Consider the following 26,706-nt stretch of genomic DNA (forward strand, 5'->3'; position numbering starts at 1 on the left):
AGGGACATGCCCATGTTATACGCTTCGGTTGTGATTCGCTACCAACGTACAATTCCTCCCAATCTAGGTATCAACAAAGAATCTGGTCAGCCAGTCAAGTTTCCAACCTCTGCAGTCCGTTATTCACAACATGCAAATAGCTGTCTGTTCCCAATGGAAAGGTCCGCAAAACGACGTACTGCAGTCTACATCAGCACACGATTAAGAAGTGTAAAACATTCAATACTATTGTAGGCGTCTGAGATATATATCTATGTATTCAACATCCCTATTAAGTCTATTATGGACATCAACATAGCAAAAGACATATTTTGCATCTGTCAGGTTTCTCCCTTGCATGAGGTGTAAATAGATCATTATCATTCATTATTCATCCAACAACTTAAAACTCCATGTATAATGAAAACCCAATCATCCTGATTTTTTTGTTCATGCCACAAAAGCCCTCCTTCTCCTCGTAGTAGTAGCAGTTCTCACCGCACTTTCTCCCTTCAAATCACTCACACACTTGACATTCGTCGGCCTCGCCGTGTCCCTAGCAGAGTATGTCCATCTACCCGGCTGTCCAGTCACAGCCACCATGGTCCGTCTCGTTGTCCCGTTAATCAGCAGCGTCATAGCTTTGTTGTCTCCGTTCTTGACGTTGGAAGTGCAAGACGCGGTTATAGAGCCTGATTGCCGTGACTCCCAGGTGTAGGTATCCAGAGTGACGGTGTCAGCGAGCGTCGGGTTAATCTTGACGGTGACGGTTGCTTTGCTGGATTTTGTAGCGTCGGTCTTGGAGGTAATGGTCAGTTCAAAGGTGAAGGAGGTTTCTGTTGTGACCTTTGGTGCGAGGAAGGTGGCGCTGGGACTGTTGGCGTTGGTGATGCTGATGGCCGGGGAGGCAGGTGTGGTTTTGGTCCAGACAAAGTTCAGGTCAGTGTCTTTGAGGCCTGTGGCGGTGTTGGAGCCGAGAAGTGTGACGTCGGTGCCGACGCGGAGCGCAGATGCCAAGGTGGCGATGGAGGCGATTGGTGCGGTTTGTGGTGTGGATGGCTCGGTAGGCGTGTCCGGGCTGGGAGTAGATGAAGGAGTGGGTGAAGGGGTTGGCGTGGCATTTGGGTCTGGGATATCCGCAGGACTGCAGCTCTTGGATGGCGCTGGAGGGGACGGGCCTGGGAATGGCGACAGGGGACCGTACTGTTTACCGTTGAGGAAGTCTCCTTGTACCAAGCCTCGAATGTCGTTGAATGGATACGGCGGTGGGTTGGTTCCAGGTACATCGACTTCGGGGAAGATCCACTCGCTAACAGCTGCGATGTACTGACCAGCTTTGATGCCGTCTTTGGTCTCCTTGACAGGTGTGTTGGTCGTAATGCGATATTCGCGGGTGAATGGAGCTTGAGCTTGCGGCGCAATGCGAGCCTCCCACTTGCACCGAGTCTCCTGCTTGGGTTGGGTTGTACCGATAGTGCGATAGGTCTCCTTACCCGTGCAAGGGTCGACATCGATGGCACTGATGGTGACTGTAGCGCCAGCACAGCTAGACAGGAAACCGATGGCGCGTATATCCGCAAACTCTACGTTCGCTGCATTGTCTGGCACGCCAACGAGGAAGTCCTCAACACGAATATAGTTGGGTGCGCCAGCTCCAGTGGTGATGTGCAAGCTGGGGCATACAATGGACGAGGCGAGGATCTCGCCACCAACTTTGAGACCGGAGTACTCAATGAAATCGCCAACCTTGAAAGGTACCATGGCAAGGGGGTCTTGCGGTGTGAAGGTTTGGCCGGTAGGGCGATTCGAGCTTGAGCACTTGGCAGTGTTTCCAGAGTACGGAATACACATGGGAAATCCCGAGAAGGATGTTACTGAAGGACTGGCTGTGTCGGCGACCCAGTACTTTTGAGAGTCGTACTGTGGTCCGAACAAGCCGTCAGGGTCGTTGATGCGGACCCTCGGACCACTGGCTATCTGGAGCGTACCGTCTTCGTTGATAGCTGAGATGTATCCTTGGCTTCCCTCAAGACCGAACCGTTGGGCGACTGAGACCTGACCAGCAATGACTTTACCGTTGACGATGTTTCCAACGACTGTAGTCTCAAACCCGAGAGCTCCAGCGTTGCAGAGTTCCCGAAATGGTGCAAATACTACCGGTAACTGAACGATAAGATTTTGTGGTACTTCGATGTTGAAGTTGTTGACCGTGATACTACCACCGGCATTGTATTCTGTGCCCGTGGCATCACAGCTGCCTCGTGTTAGCATCGATTTTGTGTCTCAAGTAACAGACGTACCTGTCTAGAGATCCAGTAACAGTAAAGGGCTGGATACTGGGAAGTTGCGCTAGACCGGTTGAGGCCAGCGCAAGGAAAGATGCGACCTTTGATACACGAGACATACTGAATTGCCAGACTTGATGGAATGAAGTGTAGATCTGGTGTGATACACAATCTGGAAGGAGAGACAGCGCGATTATATACGTATCATGAAATCCACATTTCTGTAGCTGAGTTGCACATTAGTCTTCCTTTCCGAATTTCGACAAGGCAACGTAGTAACAGCACGCTAAGACAAACACCCAGACCTCGTCTTCCCCGGTATCGTGAAGACTATCGAGCGAGCATTGTAGGTCTCGAAGCTTGGCGAAGGCTTCAGTCATGACACAGGTGCCTCTGTGACCAGTGAGATATCCTTGGCGTCCGCCATCAATAATTCCAAGAACTTCTAAGAAGTGTGGCATGATGAAAAGAGAGACGAGGCTGCCACGAGTTTTCCGCTGCGGTGTAGTCAATGCTCCGGGGTAGGAACAGCTCGTCCCGGGCATAGAAAAACAGAGGCTTGTTCCCAGTCTCTAAGATATGATAGGCTTACATCGTGATGTCTCGCTAGTCTAGTCTCCGCAAGACTACCGAAGAGCGATCTCGACCTTCTCAGCCTTGTGTGGATCCATCGTACGTAGATAGGAAAACCTGGGGTTCTGAAGCGGCTGAGAGTCGCCAAGACAATGCTTCTCGTATCCAAGTGTACGCATTACCAAGATCTAGGTCACTGACGGCTTGGGTCCGAGTCTAGCGATACAGGCTAGAAATCTCCGCTGCCGACCAAGTGCCGTTCTTTTGACAATGGTTCTGCACTTTCTTGTAATACGGTCATGGATGGAGTAATGCTCCTTCACAAAGTTGCACGCGCGAGAGCTACCAAGAACGGCGCGAAGAAGAATAAAGCACCGGAACTAAACTTGACCCCAGAGTCGAGAAGTCATTGATTGTATGTGCTGGCGAAGTCTTTCAGCTACAAGCTTGTTGTGCCAAGAATGAGGCTTGCAGTGTGTGATCTGCATAATGGACTATTTTGGTTTCTGTTAAGCTCCACGGCTCGCAGATCTGACAAGGCACGAGAGGGGAAACACGGCAGATCAGACTCGTGATAGACGAAAAGGGAAGAGAGAAGCGAATAAGAAAAAGCGTGGCTGTTCCAGAGCTGTTCAGCTGGGTCGTTCTCAAAGATGTCCTGCTTGGCGCTGTATGTGCGGAGGCAGATGCGGAGTCCTCGCATTGGCGCCGCTGATTTTCGGGATGTTTGTCCAGATGTAAAATGCGCATTCGGGTGAGCAGTGTTTCGTGGAGGCGGTTCTATGTCTTGCGGCTTCACCGGACAAGACGTGATCGTCGACGGGACGTAGTGAGGTTCCAGACTTTCGAGCTCGCTTAGGCCTATGCACGCCGCTCACGTGGCATGGGGCTGAAGGCGCTAGCTAACAACAGGCATGCTATGCTGTCTCGGCGTTATTCGAGATAATTGACATAGCTGACGAAAGTGCCGCGTTCAACGGTTGTATAGGAAATTACCCGAATAGGTAACATCCTCCAAGCCTGAACACATATGCCCAGGGCTTCTGGATGTAATGTAGTCACCAGGCTACGACAGAACGTGTATGAAGAATCCAGCCAGTAAGTCATAAGCATAAGGCGAAACAGGAACAGCGGACATCCCAAAAGGTGTAATAGCGTAACCACTCGATAGAAAGAAGTTGGGCCCTTTGTTCTCATCAGGTACGGTTGTCGATGCTAGACAGCACAGCACAGCACAGCACAGCTCGAATAGTGGAAAGGCGAATGAGCAAAGAACAAGATGCAATATTGAAGACCAGGCAGAGGTATCTAGCCCGACCTACACATTCATACACAGGTATATACATCCACCCTCTTTGATATCGAATGCGCGCAAAAACGAACGTACAAAACAAGACGTAAAGAGACATTTACAAATTACAACCTTGGGCTCGTATCATTCCAACCATTCAACCGACCCAAAACAAGGCCGTGCGCCTCCTTCATCTCCTCTCCTGCCCCAACCTATCCACCAGTCTCATAGCACACAAAAAAAAAACGAGAAAGATACAACACTCCTCTTTTCTCTTTCTTCCTTCAGGCACACATACATACTACTCGCTCTTACTCAGCCACCGGCATGCTCTCCACTTCCTCACTCAACGCCCTCCAGTTGTCAGCCTGCAACTCGGCGTACTTGACCCGTTCCTGCGCCCACTCCTGATGCAATCTGGACACATGATATTGGCTCTTTTGGAAGAAAGCGAGTTCGTCGCGGATGCATTCTGTGATGAAGACGCCGCGGGCGTGTTGTTGGACAATGGATTCCTTGTCCTGTTCCACAAGTTAGAACACAGAACATACCTATACAGGTTGAAAGGGGGTAACAGGGACTGACCTTGAAAATAGCATCCTCCACCTTCTCCGCCTCGCCGGGTTTAATCTGGTCGGCAGATTTCTGGCGGATATTATGGAGTTTAGATTCATTGTTTGCGATGCGCTTTTCCAGTTGGGGAATGTTGTCGCGGGCGTACTTGTCCCGGCGGTCAAACATGTCGCGTACACTGACCAGTGTGTCTCGCTGCCTCTTCAGGTCTTCGAGAACACCTTCTTCCCATCCTCTTGCTTCGTCTTCTAGCAATTGTCTACTGGAATCGAGATGTCGTGCTGTGGCGTTCATGCCTTCGTTTAACAAGGGAACATCGTTTGTGTCGACTGCGTATGTCTCTTGACTTGATTCTGTGAGGCCACTGAGAGCGGAAGAAAAGCGTGCATATTCGGCTGCCATGCCTTCGTTGCGGCGGGAGAGTCGCTCCATCATGCTGCAGAGGGTGATGTAGGTTTCTGCACTGCGACGGACGCCGGATCGGACGGTATCGAAGAGTTCGGGCAGGGTTTTTGGGAGGGAGTCTTCAAGATTGGGTGGTAGAGGTTTGCCAGTGAACTCTTCCTGGACTGAGAGGTTGGCTTGTTTGCGCCATACTGCGAGTTCCTGTTTCAATTAGCATACCTACAATATTGTTCCGCTAAGCAAACATACCGTGGGCACTGTCAGGAACATGACTACCAATTGCTCCTGGTTGAGGACCGGATGCCGTACGAGCGCATTCGTGAAACGCGCAAGACCTTTTCTTCGCTTCTCGAGGAAAGTAGCATCTGCAGCTATTGGGTTGCCGTTGACTAAGAAATCTCAATACGTATCAAGGCCATGGCAGGATGGGTACTTACTACCGACCCTCTTTGGGGGCAACAATGGCAGTTGTCTAAAGGGATACCGCTTGTGCAGGCAGTCTAACAACCAGACAAAATCGCTATATCGCCGGACGACCTTGGTTGTGCGCTTCGAGCTGGCGACTTCGTAGTTGCGGTGCTGGAACATGAACATGCCCTCCTTCTCCGAGAGCGCGGTAATGGTTATGACCTCCTCGTTCCCACTACCACCCGGGTTTAGTCGGCCGATGGATCTGCCCAACTCAGGTGTCGCGTTTGAGCCTCCATCTTCACCTGTGGGCGCGCCAAATCCCCCTTCTCCCAAACCGGGGGCGGAGAATTGTTGGTTTACGCCGCCATTGTATCCACCCCAGCCGCCCTCACTGCTCAGGGAACTCGGTTGGACGGGTTGCGGGATGTCTGAGGAAGTCGCAGTCGGTTGTGTTGTAAACTGGCTTGTCGTTCGTGCCGTAGGAGGTGCAGTCGAGCCGTTGGTATGCGGTTGTGCGCTTGTATAGCTTGCGTGGCTATGGCCTCTGTGCAGGTCGGGGCTACCCCAAGGATCGGCCTCTGGGTCGCCGAAGGATTGCTTGCGCATAGGCGCACTTGACCTAGTTGCAGGAGGCGATGGCTGCGTAGAGGGCTGGCGTTGCGGTGCGGGAGGGGTGGGCGGCTGGACCTGTTGGGGGGGAGGAGATGGTTCGCGAGCCTTGGTGGACTGCGGCAGCGTCACGGTTGGAACGGGAAGATCTGGCGGGGCGTCAATATGGTTCTTTGATGGCATGCAGGACCATGCTAACACTCACTCCTTTTCCTCTCGTCGACGCTGTCCAGGGTGATGTCCTCATGCTCTTGCGCCAACCCAATCAGGGCGAAGACAACATTGAACTCGTTCCTTCCCAGTTCGGCGCTGCCACCGGACGGTAGTACAATCTCGAGAATCTTGGACTGGGCGTGACCGGGGATATCACTATCAGCCAGCAGCTTCTTTACACCCTCCACACTGACTCCATTGCCCTCGCGATTCCCAGCGTCTAGCAGTGCGTCGAATGCGTCAATGTACAAGTCGGGCACATCCGAGGCAGGAAGCAGCGACTTGACGACAGCTTCACGTGCCGCTTTCTTGGGTGTTGGCAAGCCCCAGGGCGAGTCGTTGGCGTCCAGGTCGTCTGCGAACAAGCTGTTGCCCGTCTTGCCCGCGGGCTTGGGATCGTCATCGAAGAGCGACGACGACTGCTTCGCGTGCTGCGGCGTGTCGTTGTCACCGAATAAAGACATTGTCGCCTGGAGAAGATGCGCAGTGGGCTAATTATTTCCAAACTGCACGTCGTCGATAGGTATAGCTGCAGGGCCACAGCTTAGACTGGAGGTGCTACACGCGATGATAACATGGAGCTATAATGCGGCGGTGCAAGGAACGGGCTCCACTAACGCCCGACCCATGCTCTACCAGATCGTCACAGCCTTATCATTGCCTTGGCACCCGTCTTGCAGGTCACATTGGATGGATTCAGAGACTTGGTTTGATAATATTGATATTTTGCTATAGCTTGTTCGCAGATTCTAGTATCTGCTACTTTATCCGTTGTCGCATATTTGCGCCATTCCTCCTAAATCAAAGAGCCTGACCTTGTAGTCGGCGGGTATCCAGTCCTCATAGAAACACTAAAGATTTTTTAACTTCCAATTACGCCATGCCATGCCAATGCTATGTGGAGTGTCCACTTTCCTCCATCATGCTACCAATGCGCCGCTCAATATGGGGGTATATACGTGCTATCAACATTTGAAATATAAACAGAAACATGCGAGAGAACATGAGCCGTCGACAGCCTACCTGTCGTGGTCTGTCCGAGTGTGTTGTTCGGGCCTGCTGAAGTCGATCGTTGACGTTGATTCGTCTAGTGGCAGTGGTGTACTCGGTGTGGATGGCGGTCGCTGCATCTCTGCTCCAAGTACGCCAGCACTGTGTTGGCGGCCAAGCGGGGTTGCGGGCGAGAAGCGAATGCGAGGAGTACGTGTTGAGTTTGGCGTAGCAGAAAGATTGACAATCTCGCTTGACTCAGTTACACCATGAGAAGTTGCCGGTGAATTCACAACTCGGTCTTGCTCGCTCACAGTTGGTACATCTGTAGGCTGCATGGCCTCGTCTTGTTGCGCCTGTTGTTGCTGACGAATAATGTCTGGAGACCAGGTTTGACCCCGAGGTTGAGCAGGGATGATAGTCACAGGCAGCGATGTTTCGTGCTGTGGCCCGGACTTTTTCTTTGCCCTCAGCTTTTCGCCCTGCTGTGCGGCAAAGGTGCCAAGTCGGTCGGCGAGTGCTAACCCGTTGTAGTTGCGAGGGGGTATATTCGCAGCTACATCATCCACTGCAAGTGGCTCGATGACCTGGCCTCTTTGGAGCTCTTTGGGAGGTGTTCGTCCTTTCCGCCGGAACGGGTTCCCTAGTGCTTGCCATTGAAACTTGCTCCTGCTAGTGACTGGTTCTAGTTCACCTCCCTTCTCCAGGTCCTCAGGATCAGCTGGTTGATTTTGGCGTTGTTGTAACGAGGTCTGTACTTGTGGCTGTGCTTCATGGTTTTCACGTCGATCGTCTGCCGGCGCAGGCCGTGGATTCACTGGTGTATCGCTGATCGGATGATAGCGGACTGTGTACACAGTTGAGTCGGCGCTCGTTGTGTCTGTCCTGCTCACTGGCGATGCGATGACTGGCACCGGTGGTGGAGTCTGCACCCGTACATAGGCCCGCGAGTTGCGATCCCCACGTGTTGCAGATGCCGAGCGTCGCACAACTGGAGGCGGGGCGGGAATGTGGATAGTGCGCTTCTTTCGTGCTTCTGTTCGTGGCGTTTCGGTCCTCTTCCGTCCCAACCTCTGGGCAAGCTCGTTGAAGCGACCAGCATGTGCAGACGCGAAAACGCCGAATCCGCCTTGACCACTCCCATTCTTCTTCTCGTCTTTTTCTGATGGCTGACCCTTGCGTTTCGAGGGCCATTTGGAGTCCGATGGGCTGTTGTCAAGCATGTCGTCTCCGTCGTAAATCTCTCTTCCCAGAATTCCATCTTTTCTCTCTTCTCTCTCCAGCGCCTCAATGCGCTCGACCCACTCCCAAACAATGACACTGGCGGCAGCAGCTCCAACCCAGCGAAAATAGTCTCCCCATCCGGCAATGGTGTAATTTGCGATATCGGTAATGAAGAAGACAACGGGTGTCAGGATGGCGATAATAGATAGAAGGGAGATGACACTCATGTTCCACATCATGGAATGGTAGAAGGCGTATCGTCTCTTGGTGATGGCGTAGTACATGACCCAGGCGGCGTAGAGCATGCTTAGTGATAACTGAAAGAGGTAGCTGAGGGCGGGGATGGCGGTGTCGAAATGTGCGGGACGGCGTTGGTTTTCGTAAGGACCAAAGCTGTTGAGACAGCTGAATGCAATGTCGAGTAGGATGAGGGCGAATCCGACCCATTTGATAATGACCTTCTCTTTGTGGCGTGGGAACAGGCGTATCAGAGTCTGTACTTGTGCGAGCCAGAGGAATATGTCGGACACGACGCGCGAAACCTTGATTTCCATGCCGGCAACGACCTGATCGCGGAGTTCCATGGCATCGATGAAGCCCTCTTCGTACTGGCGTTGGGCAATCTTGAAGGTGTCGGCGGTGGCGAGTGTCAGAGAAATGGCGACAGTCAGGGCTGCTGCCTTTTGCAGCCACGGGCGGCTTCCTACTCCTATGATAGATCCACCTCCTGTTGCCCCGCTAATCATTCCGCGCCGTCCCATGAGTCCTGACCGTCCCGAAGCGTTGCCGACGAAGAAGGTGCGTGGTGTGATGATGAGCATGATGACGAGCATCCAGGCGATGACGGTCGCGGCGCCTGTCGCGTAGGCCTGGGGCGTAATGGAAGCGTGGAAGGGGTCGCGCATGTCGGCTACACTGGTGAGTCCTCCTGTGCCGTCGTCGATGGAGCCCTGGGAGGTGGCCGTGTTGGTGCATAGCGGGCGGAAGACGGCGTTCTCGTCGAGGGTGATGAAGTTACCAGGCGAAAGTTCGATGGTACCAAATTTGAGCAGCTTGTACGAGGGACAGTGCTGGTATCGGTCGTCAGTCGCGTGCGTGGATGGTGTCGCGGTCGTGGTACTCACGTAGGGTCGGGTGGCATCGGGCGCGCGACGGTCCAGGAGAGGCGCCCCATACCAAGAGTCGTCGGCCTCCCACATACTCGGTCGGCGTCTATAACTGTCCAGCAGCAGTTGGTGTCCGGTACAAGAAGCCCATGGAGGTTCAGATGAGCGGCATGGCCTGTGTGTCGTGTTGAGGTCGAGGGTCGCGGTTGTGGGTTAAGCGTCAAAGCCAAGTGGGAGTTCGCTGGGCGAAGCTTGAGGGAATGCAGGCGCTGTGGGTGGCACCTGCCGTTCCAGCCTGCCACCGCCCGTCTGCCATTGGCCACCCACGCCTGTAGGGTTCGGTCCTTCCAAACAGGAGCCACGGAGCCCCCCAGTCACTCCGCATCGAGACTCCATCCAGCCCGAAACGTCGCAGCATGAAGCCATTAGTGGGCCGCGTGTGCAACTTCAAACTCATCAGCGTCGTCCTGGACGGTGCTGTTTCTGAAATCGTTCTTGAGTAATCAGTCGCCTCCCCAAGTTGGACGTACTCTGGGCGCATTGAGCAATCTCGTTGAAGCAGGGAGCGAGCAGTTTCGGACAATCTCGGGGCGACTGGGGAAACCCTCCACAAGAAAATCTAATCACCTTTCCATTTCAGCTACTGCATACGCCACCGAACAACACACCCATGCAACCAAGAAAGAGACGAAAACAAATGGCTCCAGATCTCTGGTACACACTCTGGATGACAGCTTGGGGCTGAGATTTAGCACATGGCGTGATCTGGTTGACAGACGTCGCGCGACTTCCGTGGCGGAAGCTGCACCATGACCGTGGCCAAGCCTGTCAATAACATCAACACTCTTAGTTCAACCTCAATCATACAACAAAACTTGATTCCACATCTGCGCAGGACAACTATCGCGACTGAGTGGTCTGTACGCCAGCCGTTGTAGCCGGACGCCCTCCCAAAAACACTCGATGCTGACCACGTGCATGCACGTCGCTTAGCCGAAGAGAGCGTATCCAGCTCATTCGACTGAGGAATCAAGCTGTCTCGATTCACTCAACTTTGGGAAACATCAAGCTTCAAAGAAAAACTGTAGGCACGACCTGCTTCATGCGGATCAATATCCGGGAAAGCTTGACCACGCCCACGTGCTGGCCATGCGCATCTAGAACCTCTACTTATCACTGCCTGTTATGACGCGCCTCCTTCCTCAGTGAGAACCTCTACAGTCTGTATCTGTTCGCCAAGGACGCTACACGCTGCCGACTTCCGGTGTTGACGTCTCGGTAACCTGCGTCAATGTCTGGAGTATTCAGCGAACATGTGGAACGTGCTGTCAGCCGAATCTGAGCTCAACTCTCACCACTAGAGAAAAACTGGGGCTATTCACACAATGAACAAGTGTGACTAAACTATCAGCTTCGGGGGTATTGGCTGTGTTGTGATCACGCTCTGAGGGGTTAGCCATGTCATTGCGTCGACAACGAGGTATGCATCTGCATTTCTTTGGAGCATCTCCAGGAAGACAGCCGCAAAGGCCTTCTTTACAGAAGTCGGATGCAGCTTCCGACATATTCCTGAATGACTAGGCGATTCTGACCGCGCGTGAGGGTTCTTCCTTCACGTGTACACGGATCCCTAACAATGAATCATGGAAGTAACAAACATGGCGCGACTGCACCCACAGGCATAGAAGCCAAGGTCTCCAACTTTTCTCTGAAAACATCCAGTTAACTGGACCACTTCCCGATTTACTCTTAAAGATACTTCGAATAGCATCATCTACTGCGACTATCAGATATGGTCCTCTGTCGCTACTTCCTGCAAGGCTGCTGCAAGAAAGGAGATACCTGCGCCTTCGAACATCCCCAAACACGCCAACCATGTTCTTACTTTAAGAGAGGTACTTGCAAGTTTGGAGTCACATGGGGAAATGCGACATTACTTGATAAGCTAGCTACAAGTATCCCTCGACGTGGCCATCTTCGTATTACTTCTCCAGAACACGCACAATACTTACAACAGCTACATCTCTTTCTGATCACTGCATCCTATTTGTTTTTTCGACTGCTGTTCGCCTGGGGCGAACATCAATAACAGATCCCACTGTAATACCGACTTGTCACCTTTTCCTATTACCCGGAATATACACAACAACAATTCAATCTCTATACCACTGTGGTATCCAATCAACAGCCTCGCCTTTCAATACAACACTTTCCCACGTAGCTAAATGACAACTTCGACCATTTTTATGAACAATGCCTAACATAGCACTGGTACCCAAAAAAGAAAGTGATGCTCAAGACATACAGCCGACAAAACAACGTGGCCAAGTCGACGGAGCAAGCAGCACAAAAGCCCCATGATACTAAGCATCTCAATGGACATACAACGAATATGGAGTTGCCCAAGGCAAACGACTGAGCACCGCAAGCCGCTCCGGAGCGTAGATTACCTGCCGTTATCAGTAGGGGTACTGTTCAGCAGATACCAGTAGGAACGCCCGAGCCGGTGCTGGATTTTAAGAGGGAAGCGTATCAACTAGAAAATACATGTTGGTAGAAACAAACGAAGATAAGGTATCCGCAGCCAAGCGTAGGGAGGCGAGAGAGAAGCGTTATTATATGGGGAGGGGGATTTGCGTAAATCGGAGCTTAGAGTGATTAACCAAATCAAAAACCACGGGATGATTGAGCCGCCTTCAGCTTCGACTGTTGTCCGACTGCTAAATAAACGGAGGGCGCTGGGTTGAGTAAGATGCGGTTCACGGTCCGAGTGGAACGATAGAGAGATAAATTGTATACATAATGTTCCAAGAGTCGAATGGAGAATGAGATCTGGATAGGCAGTCTTCAATGATACTGATTGTGCCTGTTGTTTTTAATATTTCTGTTGACTACTAACATGAATACAGTTTTTGTAGAAAGAAGAGAGTCAGAGCGAACCTTTAAGAGGAAAGGATAAGATAGAAGAGCGTTTTGCAAGTTTGCTCGGCGTTGTGTACCAATGTTTGTGCTGACTATGCAGAGGGACGCATGACGCTAGCGCACGTGCTCGCGCGCCTCGCCTGGATCGCCGGTCCTTGTCCTTGCAGGCGCATCTTTCTGCGGCCCCACCGTCATCGAGAGGTAGACGATTTCTCGCCATCTTGGAGCTTCGTTTACATAATTATTTTTTTTCGATATCTTGGATGTTGCGCACCAGTAATTGAGGTTTAGCGGCTCTTTCAGATAGACCGCAACGTTTGCGCAACGCGGCAATTGGACGCGACGGCGCCGCGCAAGACAAGACCCAGGGTGAGACAGTGAGAGACATCCACAGTGAAGCCGACTCAAAGGCCAGAAACGTCAAGATGGCACCCAAAAAACCGCGCGATCGCAAACGGCAGACCAAAATCAACTTCTCGCCTGCCCCCAAATCCTCGCCTGCGACGAAATCGAGTGCTGCCACAACCATGGGGACCTCGCCCTCGCGGCCGAACCTGACGGCTATGCGACCGACAAAAGCGCCCAGCAGAGCTTCCAAAAAGAACAAGCAAGACTTCTGGGGTGAGGATGAATTGGCAGCCGGAATAAAGCGAGGAAAGGGGTTGGGCAAGCTCATCGGAAGCACGGCGCATGGCATGTTCGACAGCTCCAGCAGTGATTCTGCCGGTTCCACAGCTCCAGAAGAGGACGAACCACCGAAGCTTGTTGAGTCACAAATGCGAAGAAGAGCAGCGACGTACAGCGAAAGCGGATCTGAGGACGAAGAGGACGAGGAAGACGAGGTGCCAGTGGAGGAGCCTAAATCACGAAAGCGAAGACGAGCCACGACGCCCAGCGAATCTGGGGACGAGGAGCTTACAGTTACAGTTATCCCACGCAAGCGACAACGCCGCGTCAAAATCGAGTCTGATAGCTCAGAAAAACCGAAGAAGGAAAAGAAGAAAGACAAAAAGGACAGCAAACGGCGCAAGACGAAGGAGAGTACGCCGGAGAAGGAAGAGACGCAGCCTGTACCTCGTAGCAGCCGACGAGGGGCTGTGAAGAAGGCTACGACACCAGATGAAGATGATGAGGAGGACGAGCCTCTCACACCAGCTCCAAGGTCGAGGCGGAAGACCACCCGTAGGAAGTCTCCATCTGCTGAGGAGGAAGAGAAGGAGCAGAGTCCACCACGAAGCACAAGACGCAGACTCAAAAGGCGAAAATCCCCCTCAGAAGATGAAGAGGAACCTTCAGCTACGCCTGAACCTGCGAAGCGCAGAAGCAGGGGAGATGCTGTGTCGAATGGAGAAGATCTGGACGAAGCCGACGGAAGCGCAAATGAACAAGAGGACAACGAAGAGCAGGATGAGTTGAAAGAAGAACTCGCATTCTTGAGATCATCTCCACTACCAGACCGTGGCAGATTAAGAAGCACGCAAGACAAACCTAAGAATAAACGGCAGGAAGCTCTTGAAGCGCTAAAAAGGCGACGTGCCGGCACTACAGGCACCAACGAGCCTTCTTCCTCCGTCACACCTGGGCGTAAAAGAGCGGTCGTGGTCGATTCAGATTCCGAGTCAGAGCTTGAGGTGATTAAGGAAGAGCCAGATAGTGATCTTGAGATCTTGGGACAGGACGATATCGAAGATGACGAGCAAGAAGAGTCAGACCGTGATGCCAATGCCCTGGACATGTTCCAAGAGGACCAAGAAGATGAGCAGTTCATCGACGACGACCCAGATAACATGATTGGCGAACCATCTGTCAACGACGACCTCGACGAAATGCGTCTAGCATTCAGCTTATCGCGTGCGAAAACTCGGGATTTATTCAAACACGCTGTCGAGTGGATGGTCATGAAGAAAATCCACCCAGGTTTCGATTCGAACAAAAACGTCTACACGCTGACGTTCCGTAAACTGGATGACGAAGTGAAGGGCCTCGCCGGATCCAAATACACATCCTCAGCCTGGACAGCCGACTTTACAAGGGCTATCCGCGCACGCCCAGATCTCATGATCAACGAACTCAGCGCTGCCGAAAGAGCCGTAATGTCACCACACTGCGAAGCATGCAATAGAAGCAACCATACAGCAAGCTTCGAGCTCCTTCTCCAAGGTCAGCCCTACCACCCGGAAACACTGGAACCCCTTGCCAATGCGTCAGATTCCTCTGATTCCGATAGCGACGACAGCGACTCTTCCGGCCTGTCCTCCGACTCTGAAACCGCACTCAACGGCGAAAAACCAACTTACAACTACCAAAAAGACCGTATACCCCCAGAATCCCACCGCTTCCCTCTCGGCTCAACATGCAAAGCCAACGCACAAGTTGCGCATACGCTGTACCACTGGCGGTACAATCTCTACCAGTGGGTGAAAGATTACCTCAAGGCCGAGGGACATTTGACGGCGGAGAAGCTGGTCAAGAGAGATGGAAGGAGCGATCGCAAGAGGGCAAAGGAGGCAAGGAAGATTGTGGATGCTATGGAGGCGGATGGGCAGATCAGGTCGCTTTATCATTCGTACAAGACTCAGCTGCAGGCGGCGGTGGAGGCGGATAATGATTATGCGAATGGCTGGGGAAGGAGGGGTTGATCACTTGTATACATTGGTTAGTCGCATCAAGTGATGGCGTGCAAGCAATGAATAGAGGTGCAACGCATTGATTCGTAATTTTTGGGTATCATGGTGTATGCTTCGTGACCTCTTTGACCTCGACCGATTTCTTTTCTTCCCTGCCTCAGAGCATTTCCTCCGTCTCCACAGGCGCTGGTATACTCTGCGATATCTCAACATCCACTTCCTTGCTCTCGCCCTTGACCTCACCATCCTTGGCCTCAGCACCTCCCTCCGCCGCTGCTACTGCCGTCTCCTCCTCCACATCCATATCTTCATCGCTAACCCACTCCCTCTCCTTCCTCTTCTCCTCAGCTTCCAACTGCTCAAGCGCAACCTCTTTCTTGGACTTCTTCGTGCCATCACCATTGACATCCTCCCAGCCCTTGGCCCTCTCAACAATCTTCTTCGACTTGCCCACACTCTTGGCCCTCTTCTTCTCTAGCTTATCCATGTTCTCCTCTGCACGTTCAAGTCCCTTTTGGTAACGTAACCGTTGTGCGCGCGTCATCTTTGTGTCTTTCTTTTGCCTCTTCTGGATGCCGGCATCTTTTGCTTTAAGGGCATGAGGGTTGGCTTGTGAGGGCCGCGATGGTGAGGCGGAATCGCGGGTTGTGTTGGCTGGCTTTTGTGCGGATTTGTCGAGGTTGAGAGATGGGGAGGCGGCGCGACGAGCGGCGCGCGAGTGGATGGTCACCGCTATGGGTTGTTAGGAAGTGTACATGAGAATGGTGGTGTTGAGATACTTACGACGCTTCTTGACTTTAGCGGTCTTTGCCATTGTGTGTTGGGTTCTTGGTTGTTGCTATTGAGGATACTAGGGACACGAGTGAATGCTCAAGGATGCGCGATTTTGTCTGCTGGTCGCGATATATTTTCGGGTTTCGATTTTAGTAAAAATCTCGTGTCGTGAATGAAGTCTCGAATCGTTCCAGAAATCTACAAAAGTTCCCCACTAGCTCGTAAACGCCAAAATTCCGGATCCACTTGAGCCGCTAGCGCGTTCCCGCACCTCCCCCAATAACCTCTCGTAATCACGAGCCATCGCCCTTGCCCTAGGACGTTCACGCTGTTTCGCCGCCACCACCGCCGCTGTCGCTCACCCCCGACTGTCGCACCCAGTCTCTCCCATGTCGCAGACAAACACAGCACCGTGTTTGCTCTGTTCGACTACTCCGTCCATGCGCTGGCCCGAAGGTTGAATGAGACCCACCATTTGCGCCTGCAAGCGTTACCCATAGTTTACACACTTTTCGCTACGCCCGCTTCTTCAGCCTGCCCGTAGGAGTCTAGCGTTTCAAATTTATTTCTACCTTCCACTTAGCTATGAGCTACGCAGAGTACCCCGAATTCGAGGCCTATCAACAACGGTGGAACACAACCGAGTCGCATACCATCATCACGTCCCTTCTCCTGGGCGCTATCATAGCTGTATACGCCCTCTTCAAAGGCCTGGATATACTAGGCTATCCTGCCTGGCATCTTTTACAGCATTTTCTCGAAATGGCAACCGATGTCCTCCGCCTCCGCGGCGCCTCCTTCAGCTCAACATCCTCCACCTCAACCGACGACGATACAACGCAGCAGGGAGGCATGTTCGGTAGCCTCTTTGGTACGAGCCCGGGAAACCTATTACAAAAAGGCGTACGAGGTGTCGCGAATGCCTTTTCGAAGGGCCCTAGCGACATTCCACCGGGCTTGGGCAATATTAGCAACTCTTGCTACCAAAACAGTGTTATTCAAGGACTCGCCTCCCTTCCATCTCTACGCGACCATCTGTCCAAGACGACTTCCCAACACCCCGCGCTCACTCCCGATAGCACAAATGGCGCGCTATTCGATATCATCACTAAGCTCAACGACCCGGATAACAAGGGTCAACATTTTTGGATACGTGGCAAGTTGAAGTCAATGAGCACTTTCGAGCAACAGGATGCGCAGGAATACTATAGCAAGATATTGGATGCGCTAGATGAGGAAGTCAAGAAGACTGCGAGTAGTAAGAGACGATCCTCTGTCTCCTGGCTTGAAGTTACAAAGAGCCTGAGCGACTCAACAGATGCAGATAAGAAAGCGCAAGACGGAACAAAAAACGGGACGGATAAGTCGGGATCGTCACCTCAGGTCCCATCGAACCCGCTCGAGGGACGCCTTGCTCAGCGCGTTGGCTGCACGTCTTGCGGCTACTCCGAAGGCCTCACGCTCATCCCGTTCAACTGCATCACCGTGTCTCTTGGCAAGAACTACAGCTACGATGTTCGGGAATGTCTAGACGAGTACACAACCCTGGAATTCATCGACGGCGTCGAATGCGCAAAGTGCACGCTGCTTAAGCTGCAGAGGACTCTTTCGCCTTTAGTCGCTAGTAAGCCCGAATCACCACTGAAAGCAAGACTAGATGCTGTACAAGAGGCACTGGAAAAGGAAGATTTTGAAGACAAGACACTGCTAAAAACCTTGAATGTGCCGAAGAAGAATTGGGTGCAGAGCACAAAGTCGAAACAAGCTGTTGTTGCACGCGCGCCTCAGTCGTTAGTCCTGCATGTCAACCGAAGCAGCTTCAATGAATACACCGGCATGCCGTTCAAAAACACCGCGGGAGTCTCATACCCAACGGTATTGGATCTTGGAAATTGGTGCTTGGGCGGCATCCCTAATGGCTCGCAACAGCCCGCTGCATCCGAAGAGGAGTGGCCGAAGGATCCTAGACAGTCGATGTTGGCAAGGGATGAGCCTATGACAGATTCGCCTTTCCAATACCGATTGCGCGCCGCTGTTACGCATTACGGCTCGCATGGTAATGGTCACTACGTCTGCTACCGTTCACACCCTAAGACTGCATCCAAGCCCAAGAGCTCTGAAGACGATGAGGCATCATCGACGGAAGATGATGAAGGCGAAGATGTTGCCGTACAAGAGTCGGAAGAAGTTACTTCTACATCACAGCCAGAGCAGTGGTGGCGCTTCAGCGATGATAGCGTTTACCCTGTATCCGAGGATGAAGCGCACCAAGGGAACGTCTTTATGCTCTTCTATGAGCGTATCGACGAAGAAGCTCCTTCAACACCATATGCTGCATCGGAGATCACATCCGTGGTCGAGAAGGCACCATTGCCGCCAGCTGATGCTGCTGTTGATAGCCTAACAGCGGTTGATGAGGACGCCATCGCCACCGCTCTGCCAGACGACGATGACGATCTGCTAGACCTCATCCCACCACAATCAACTCCAGTGCCTCAACCAGCCACCATCGACTCCAACCAAACCCAAGAACCAGCAGAAGAGCCAATCTCACCATCCCCTACAATCAGCACACCCACCGAGGTAGCCCCACAATATAACGAGACAGAAGCCAGCGATGCAGAGTCTGAAGACGCGCCTTCCACCCAATTGACGTCTGACAACGAATCCGAAGCCGATGTACCCACCCCACCGACCAGTGCAAAGACTACTCCACAGCTACAAAAAGTCTCACCTAACCTCATGCGCACAGCGGGTAACAAGGCGAGTAGAGGCCAACAAGGCAGTAACAGGCAGAGTTTACCGTTGGTGTCTGCTACGTAGTATACGAGTGACGCCAAGCGAGTCAAACTTGATGGAGGAAAGGGGTGGTGTGTTGTTGGGTAGTTGCGAAGGCGTAGGATAGGACAGAGCGGGAAATAAGGGGGAGATTGTTGTGTGTTTTAGTTTGGCGTTGTTCTCAATTTTGGATTGGGCGTTTGAGGTACCTGTTTGCCCGACAGGGTCAGGTTGGCGTTTTAACGACTTTGGTTATTGGTATAACTCGTGTTCAAAAAACGAATTTGTATCGTTGTTGCATTCTTATGCTCTTGGCCTATTTATGATGGGTTCTGTTCTACTTTTTTAAGGAGTGCGCGGTACATCCTTAGGCTACATGGAGCATGGGATACTAGTGGTATTATTTGATATGTTGTTCATTGTGATAATGATAGTGTTGTCCCTTCTATCTATGTGTTCACCTATATTAGTGCTGACTCTGACACTTCCGTGAAAATGCAATTCGAAACGCTCAAATACATCATGCATCTATATACCCATGCCCCATGATCAATCATATCTCTAGCTCAATCCTGTAATGAGCCCTGCATAATAATATCTCCATCCTGAGTTCCCGCCAAACTCGCCGTCGCCGTCGCCGTACCTTCCTCTCCACTTCCACCCTCATCACCCCAACCTTGCCCCTCCAACCCATCCCCGCCCACCCCCTCCCTGCCGTCCTCATAACAGCGTCAAAATCCACATCAGCATCGAACCACCTGTCCTTCCTCTTCGTCTCCCTAACACCACCTTCAAGTGCCACGCGACTCGCTCTTGTAGTCCTACTCCTCTTGCCTCCTATTCCACCAGCGGTGTTTAGGACACTCGACATTCTCACACGATGTTCTTCGAGCATCATCTCGTGCGCAACGATACTACGGACGTAGGGCGCTAAATCGAGTGTGATGATGCTGAACGTGCGATCAAAGGAGGACGGTATGAAAATGAAGGAAGAGCGTTCGGGGAGGAGTTGGTCAGGTGGGTCGGCGAGGGGATCGAGGGCTAATGCAAAGTCGGGGCGTGTGAGGGAGGTTTTTGTATTCAGGGTTCTGCGGTGTTTGAGGATGGCGCGAGCGTAGTCGGATTCTGCTCGCAGATTTGGAGTCGATGAGAGGCTGTGGCTGCGGGATAGATCTGGATATGTACGTTGGATGAGAAGGTGGGTTTGTGTGGAGAATGCGGTGTCGAGGTTTAGGAAGTCCGAGCTGTGGTCGACTTGGAGCAGGGGTGCGGCGAGCGTATAGCTAAGGCGTGCCTTGTCGGTGATTGGTGGCTGGGATGAATCGGTGGGTTGATCAGAGCTGGACTGGTAGCTGGGTAGGTCGACCCGACAGAACACGTCTGCGGCACTGAGTGAATCGGCGTAGTTGTCAAGACTTATAAGGTCACCCAACTGATCGAACCACTCGGTGCTCTGCTCTCTAGATGGCTGTTGACCACTTGCTTCAGGAACTCCCCAAGCCGACGGACTGATACCCCAGTCCGCCCAGACTTGCTGCAAAAGTTCTTCTTCCTTGTCAAACACTGGGTTGTCTTGAGTTTCGAAGACGTTGTGTGATAGCCAGCCCATGCCAGATTTATATGTGCCTTCACTGGCGACTCTCAGTATTTGGCCATGCTCGTCTGTGTCTTTGCCGGGTGGCCAACGTTGGTACATCCACTCTAGGCCACCCTTCCTATCGCCCACAGACATCTGGCACCAGAAATCAAGTTCCATGATGCTAGCCCTCAGGTCGTGGTCCTTCGATTCGTACAGCTCTCTCACAGTCTGCCGCTCCAGTACATGACCTTCCCTACCAGCAAGGACAAGCAAGTAGTCAGTGGCCAGTTCCACGGGAGCAGGTTGAAGGCGGAGGATGGCCGCTATTGGCAGATCTTGCATGGGTATCTGTCGCTCATCGTTGCATGTGATAACGATTGGACGTTTCGACAAAGAGGCGATTTTGGTAATCTGAGCCCAGAACTGCTGGTCCTCCTCGAAAAGTATATCGGCCTCTTCGATGAGGATCAACGATTGCTTCTGCGATTTACGCGATGCTTGTGCCATGGGAAGCGTGGCTTGACCTGCGGGTTCTGGGGCTTTGCTGAGCTCCGTAGTCTTTGTTTTGATCTTCGGTTTGACCGCCCCTGCTCCAGGTTTTGTTTGAAAGAAGGATGTCATAGTCCCTTGCCGTCCGCTACTGATGTCATCCTCTAGAGCAGTATCTATCTGGTTGTCGTCTGCATCATCCGTCGCTTGAAAAGTCTCTTGCACAGATGCTGCGCTGCGTTTGTGATTCACTAAATGGTTCGCGGTCATATCGCCAACTTTATCTTGAATGTCTTTCCCCGAACGACGCATACCAGCATGGATTTCAAAGACCTCAAAATCCAACTCTTTCGCCACAGCATATACAGCTGCACTTTTACCGCAGCCATGAGGGCCGCTGATGAGCACGACATTATTGTTACGTATCCATTGCGGTTGCCGGAAAGATCTTGAAGGCGCGAAGCCTGCCCCTTCCGCAACAGGAAGCATGACCATGTCCTCATCCTCATCTCCTTCATCGTCCGGCACGATGAAGTCGTCTAGAGCTTTCTTTCTTTTCTTTCGTGGCGGCTGCTTTACATCTAGGGTAGTAGCCACTTTCGATGTACCACTTACCGCCATGACCGTCAGACTTTGCAACCAGTCTTTGAGAACCGCTGCCTCCGTGCCTGTCTGCAAGACATGTGACGCATACTTGGGACAGTACTTCAGAGTCCAGGGTTGAGACTCGCATCTTCCTTCATCAAACGGCGTGAGAGTGCTCTCAATCCCTTGGAAGAGATCTCTAACGGCTGGGTGGGATGTTTGTCGAGCATCCTGTGGTATTCCTGACGAAGACAATCGAACCAGCAGCTGTTCACGCACTCTGCGCTGTATCTCTGCTCCGGTAGTAAGCAGCCTTTTGGGTAGACGAACATCTTTGGGAGGTTCAAACTCAGAAGTTGACCGATCTTTACTCGCTTTGCGACCTCCGAGATCTTGTGCCAGTCTCGCAACCACATTCTCGTGTTCTGGAAGTATTACCACAGCCTTCTTCAGCTTGCGAGGTCTTAGAGGCAACTGCATACATGTTGCGTTGTCCAGACGCGGTGATGGAGAATCTAGGTTGCGGACATGGGCATTCTCGCCGGTAGGCCAGGAGACTTCGTTCAAACCAGATTGTTTCCCCATCCTACTCGACTGCAACCCTCGGCTAAAAGCTGGCGGTCCGTCAGGCGATCGGTCTCTTTGAGCCTCAGCACGCAGTTTTCCTGGAGTGCAAGCGCTCTTCCTTGGGGTGGCTGGTGGCAGCTCTCTAATGACCTTGGCTGGAGGAGCATCTTTAGTCTTGCCGAGAAAGAAGGGATGCGTCGGCCCTGCGGGTTTCGATGGTGCCTTTTTTTGGGTCGCTGGACGCGCTGCCAATTTCTTCTTCCCGTTCAAAATATCTGCAATCTTCTGACCTAAGGTAGCTTGACTGGCTTCATCTGTACCGTACCGTATGACCGTCACCGTGGGGATTATCTTGGCTTCCTTGCGCGGCCGACCCCGTCTTTTCTTTGGTGACGCTACTGTATCGAATGCTGGCTTTGGTGGACTGGATACTAATCTGCCGCTCTTGGTGATTCGTATCTGCTTCTTCGGCGTCGTCTTTGTCGGCTCGTTTGCGACGGAGTCAGCGGCAATGCTCAGGTCTGCCTTAGGTAATGTGTCAGGCTTCACAGCTTGCTCCAAATGAACCACTTGTTCCCGCACCGCATTCGCTGATGTATCATCCATCCCAATTAGCGGTTCAAAAATTTCTTGCACCCCGTCGGACCTCCCACCTTCCACCTGCAGTTGCTGATGCCAATTAGCAGCAAATGGCTCGGACTGCGCCGACCTCGGTGGATGGGAAAGAGGCTCCGGTGAGGCGGTCTTCTGCCTTTTTCTTCGTTCTTGGTTTGGATCTATCTCTAGTGAAGCCTCCACAGGTGCGTTATTGTCATTTACATTGGCTTCGTGGGCATTCTTCGTTGTCGATGGGCGAGTGAATCTGTCTAGAGACGCTTGGTTCTTCGTGTGAGAAGCGACCGTTTTGCCCTTGGCTAGATCGGTCTTTCGTGACCTCTTCTTCTGCCCTTGAGCTGAAATGGGATCTGTCTCGGCGTATTCTGCGTCATCGTGGGTATCGTCGACGGGGGTTGCGTTCGCGAATGGTAACGTTTCTGGTACGTGGCCGCCTAGGTGATATGTCAGCTGGTGGAGGTTCACAATTGCTGTTGCGGCATACTGGAAGGCTTAGTAAAGAATGGATGTACGTTCTTGCCCTCTAGATTCATTGCGGGTTGTACCGCTGCGAGGGCCATTTACAGATTCAGAGGCTAGGTAGGTATTTCAGACATTGGTATAGACCGGATATCTTGTTAGTACAGTATGCTATGCGAGTACACTCGTCGAGGTTGCAGGTGAAGGCGCGTGGTCGTCGTCGCCATGAACGATGATCTAAAGACACTTCCGGGGACACGCGACGTGACGCGCTAAGGGACGCCACTAAAGCCACACTTTAGCCTTCGCCAAGATTTCGCACCGCCTGCCTTTCTGCCGGAGCTCCAACTTTTTTTCGAAAGATACTCGACCGCGCAAACCAAAGCACGCGCCTCACCGTACGGTTCACGCAGACCTCACCTTGTTCGACGACCAGGTCTGGCAAACACTATGTCGTTCGACCAACCGATTGGCGCTCCATTTACATTGGCGTCCTTGTCCAAACCGATCAGCTCTACCGATGGACATGTTCACGCTGCTGGCGTATGCAGCCTTAGCGGCATAAAGAAGAGAAAGCGCACTGAGATCGCTGTCGGTGTCGATGGAGAGGGCGTCTCTATATACAGCGTAGGTACTACCACAGTGCGATGTGCGATGTGCGCTCATATCTTTTCCAGCTCCAAAACCCTCAACTTATAACTTCGTATGCGCTACCGCCAAGCGCAACCTTCGCATCCGCCCCGTTCTCCATCTATCGCAAAGGCGCGTCCAAGACTTTGACTCAACGCTTCACCTATGCTTCCCTGGCTGGGTCGTCCCCAGCTGAGAAGCCGTCACTGGTGTGCTTTCACGACAAGTCGTCCGGCGACCATACCGAGACCAACAAAACTTCGTATACGCCCTCTGACACTGCGCGCATCACTACACTAGACTCACTTCCTGTTGCGCCTGGTGGTTCAGCCAACGATACGACGCATGACATACTGGCGACTTTCGATAACGGAGATGTCATGTCTCTGTCGGCAGATCTCCAGGTTGTTAGATGGGTCGCAAACTTGAAGACACTTCTACCGTCTAGGGAAGCCGACACCGACATTGAGCATGTTACGTTGGCTAGTGCCAGGTCCGTCATACGAGGGCTCCTGCGAAGCCGGCAAGACATTGCTACAATTCTGGATCCTACACCGGACGAGACCTCAGATCTTCTAGACCTTATTCAGGTTATCTGCGTTGTGGACCGCAAACCAGATGGAAACAGGGCATTGACACTTGTTCAAGTACAGCCAAGGTCTGCCGACCTCACTACGAGCCAACTCACGCCACTAAAGCACCTACTTTCGTTGGACCTGCCGCAGCCAAAGACTTCGACCGCACGAGCTTCTACTTCGCAGATTGCTCTATACCCTTCCAGCGGTGCCATTCACATACTTGCAAGTGGAAACCTGTTATCTTACGACTTGTCCGGAACTGTACCTAAACTCTACTCAGAGTTCCTCCTTCCTGGGTTGACTGTCGACTCTTTCCTCCGAACTTCGCAAGACGTCATTTTTACTACGTCGCAAAACACATGCCGCGTCTTCGACGTCAAGTACAACTCCTTGCAAGCTTTGCATTCCATGAGCCCTAGCCCGTCCACTTTGGAGTCTACTAGCCCGTCGAAGAAGAGGAAGCATACGCAGCCGGAGGGTGATCAACAAACAGCGTCTTGTTGCAGCCTGGTGGCTTACTACGCCGATATTGGACTGGTTGTAGCTGCACGAGAGGACGAGATATTTGGTATGCAGTTCGGAGGTGCAGGATCGCGCAAAAGGACCAAAACCGAGGGTACTCTCCTTATCGATGCTCTTGGAAAAGGAATCGCACTCGAGACAACACCCAGCACAGGCGATAACCAGAAATGGCAGGAGCGAAAATGGAAGCTGAACAAGTATGCTGCCAAGGGCAAGATTGCAAAGTTCGAGCGACTCTTCGCATCAGACCTGGGTATTGAAATCGAGTCTGCTGATGTAGCGCAAAAACATGACAACGAGATTAACGGCGGACCTTTAACGAACGGAGGAGGGCCAAGCCTTCCTGATGAAGATGCCATGGTTGTCGACAAGCTTGATGATGAGCCTTCTAAGGACGACTTACCTCAATGGAAAATGCCCAAAACCATTCCTGGCCACCAACGACAGCAATACCGTCAGTATGCGCTGTATGCGTTGAGTAAGATATTTTACTGGACAGATGCAACAGAGGAGCAACCACACGGACAATTGAGGGTCGGCTTCTTTCCGCCAAACGTTTTCCAATGGCTTCTACAGACTGGGCATCTTACGAAAGAGTCCATTCGCCGATCAATCTTTGAAGGAGCAAACGAACAAATGCAGTCCACATCGGCTATCGTGGACGGCGACATCGTCAAGGCTTTGGTCGAATACGATCCCGATCTGCACATTCTTTCGGCAGTCCTCAATCACACTCAGTTCCTCCCAGTGGGCGAGGTCGTTCAGGCTATCAAGCTTCTTATCCAGAGTATAGATGATGAGCCAAAGGATAATGAAGCAACGAAGCTTTTGACAAACGGCGCCGATCCATCAGAAGATGAGATGGACCTCGACTTTGCTTCTGAGCTCGAAGCAGCCTCGCACGAAATCGATCATGCCTTGTCAGTGCTTGATCATGGCCTGTTGACGCGAAGCCATACACTGCGCCCTGCTTTGATCCGACTCCATACCTTCTCAGCCCCAATAGTCAGTGCAACTCTCCGCTCGACATTGCCACGCCGAGACCTCGATTCGCTTATTCGCCTCCTACACTTGGAGCTGAAGAACGGCGGATGGTCTTCGCCACTTGGCTTCGTAGATACAGAGTCACCCGCTATTGAGAGTTCAGGTGAGGACCCGGACGACCATGCAGTCACTATCATTGCGTCCCTTCTCTCGACCACACTCGACGCTATCGGCGCGGGAGCTTGGTTGGCCTCTGTTAGCACCATCTCTGCGTCCGAGACTGGTGAAGACATGCTCAAATCACTGAACAGGGATGCATCCATAGCACTGAGTGGTTTCTTCGAAGCTCATTTCATACGTGGTCTACTCTCAGAATTTCTGCGCTATGCTTCCACTGTGCCAACATCAAAGAAGCCTTCTAATAAGGCTTTAGAGGTACAAGGTAAGCCATTTGGTGTTGCAGGCAAGCTTGACGGCGAGGAGGATCTGCCTATGTTGCCTCTTGGTGCCAAAGCAGATCAAGGTGTGGAGAAGATGAAGAATGGCAAGGGAGGAAAGAAGGAGCAGCGGAGTAAGAGAGAGATGGGTATGCTGATCAGCAAACGGGTGCCGAAGTACAGCTTCGAGCGCATTGTTGTATAGGAGGTTGCTTTTGAAATTTGTATATAGCGGAAGATACCACAGATCATATAATCTAGTAGGCATCTTCTTCTTTAGTCCGACGCTATCAATACAAACATACCGGACTAGTTTGGTCGGGTCTTTGCGTGCCCATACCGTACGCTGATATTGCAGTTGCGAGCGGAGAGACCACCCAACCGAAGGCCCGAATGGCTGGGATGTAATGTGCACTAAACCTTAGATCTGCCCTAGCGCCATCCTTGACCACTCACATCACGGACCATGACGTCGACCGCGCGTGGAAAAAATGCCGAGCG

The 26,706-nt window shown here is 52.2% G+C and overlaps 8 protein-coding genes across 8 annotated transcripts; 3 read left to right on the forward strand and 5 right to left on the reverse strand.

The window, feature by feature from the left end:
* Positions 1–429: 429 nt before the first annotated feature.
* On the reverse strand, positions 430–2,383 carry ALTATR162_LOCUS9564 (uncharacterized protein; the record flags this gene model as incomplete). Its single annotated transcript, XM_043317198.1, has 2 exons — positions 430–2,233; positions 2,280–2,383. 2 exons carry the CDS (start codon positions 2,381–2,383, stop codon positions 430–432), a joined length of 1,908 nt encoding a protein of 635 aa, XP_043173133.1.
* Positions 2,384–4,439: 2,056 nt separating this feature from the next.
* Positions 4,440–6,803, reverse strand: ALTATR162_LOCUS9565 (uncharacterized protein; the record flags this gene model as incomplete). Its single annotated transcript, XM_043317199.1, has 5 exons — positions 4,440–4,649; positions 4,714–5,307; positions 5,356–5,495; positions 5,544–6,275; positions 6,326–6,803. The coding sequence occupies 5 exons, from the start codon at positions 6,801–6,803 to the stop codon at positions 4,440–4,442; spliced, it is 2,154 nt and encodes a 717-aa protein (XP_043173134.1).
* Positions 6,804–7,358: 555 nt separating this feature from the next.
* ALTATR162_LOCUS9566 (uncharacterized protein) lies at positions 7,359–9,752 on the reverse strand (the record flags this gene model as incomplete). Its single annotated transcript, XM_043317200.1, has 2 exons — positions 7,359–9,623; positions 9,678–9,752. 2 exons carry the CDS (start codon positions 9,750–9,752, stop codon positions 7,359–7,361), a joined length of 2,340 nt encoding a protein of 779 aa, XP_043173135.1.
* Positions 9,753–13,006: 3,254 nt separating this feature from the next.
* Positions 13,007–15,220, forward strand: ALTATR162_LOCUS9567 (uncharacterized protein; the record flags this gene model as incomplete). Its single annotated transcript, XM_043317201.1, has 1 exon — positions 13,007–15,220. The coding sequence occupies one exon, from the start codon at positions 13,007–13,009 to the stop codon at positions 15,218–15,220; it is 2,214 nt and encodes a 737-aa protein (XP_043173136.1).
* Positions 15,221–15,365: 145 nt separating this feature from the next.
* ALTATR162_LOCUS9568 (uncharacterized protein) lies at positions 15,366–16,022 on the reverse strand (the record flags this gene model as incomplete). Its single annotated transcript, XM_043317202.1, has 2 exons — positions 15,366–15,940; positions 15,992–16,022. 2 exons carry the CDS (start codon positions 16,020–16,022, stop codon positions 15,366–15,368), a joined length of 606 nt encoding a protein of 201 aa, XP_043173137.1.
* A 545-nt stretch (positions 16,023–16,567) lies between these two features.
* On the forward strand, positions 16,568–18,805 carry ALTATR162_LOCUS9569 (uncharacterized protein; the record flags this gene model as incomplete). The annotated part of the gene is made up of 1 exon (XM_043317203.1): positions 16,568–18,805. The coding sequence occupies one exon, from the start codon at positions 16,568–16,570 to the stop codon at positions 18,803–18,805; it is 2,238 nt and encodes a 745-aa protein (XP_043173138.1).
* Positions 18,806–19,313: 508 nt separating this feature from the next.
* Positions 19,314–23,128, reverse strand: ALTATR162_LOCUS9570 (uncharacterized protein; the record flags this gene model as incomplete). The annotated part of the gene is made up of 2 exons (XM_043317204.1): positions 19,314–23,029; positions 23,080–23,128. The coding sequence occupies 2 exons, from the start codon at positions 23,126–23,128 to the stop codon at positions 19,314–19,316; spliced, it is 3,765 nt and encodes a 1,254-aa protein (XP_043173139.1).
* Positions 23,129–23,504: 376 nt separating this feature from the next.
* Positions 23,505–26,410, forward strand: ALTATR162_LOCUS9571 (uncharacterized protein; the record flags this gene model as incomplete). The annotated part of the gene is made up of 2 exons (XM_043317205.1): positions 23,505–23,681; positions 23,732–26,410. The coding sequence occupies 2 exons, from the start codon at positions 23,505–23,507 to the stop codon at positions 26,408–26,410; spliced, it is 2,856 nt and encodes a 951-aa protein (XP_043173140.1).
* Positions 26,411–26,706: the final 296 nt, after the last annotated feature.

Source organism: Alternaria atra (assembly GCF_907166805.1).
Source record: "Alternaria atra isolate CS162 genome assembly, contig: 30, whole genome shotgun sequence".
Classification (NCBI taxonomy): domain Eukaryota; kingdom Fungi; phylum Ascomycota; class Dothideomycetes; order Pleosporales; family Pleosporaceae; genus Alternaria; species Alternaria atra.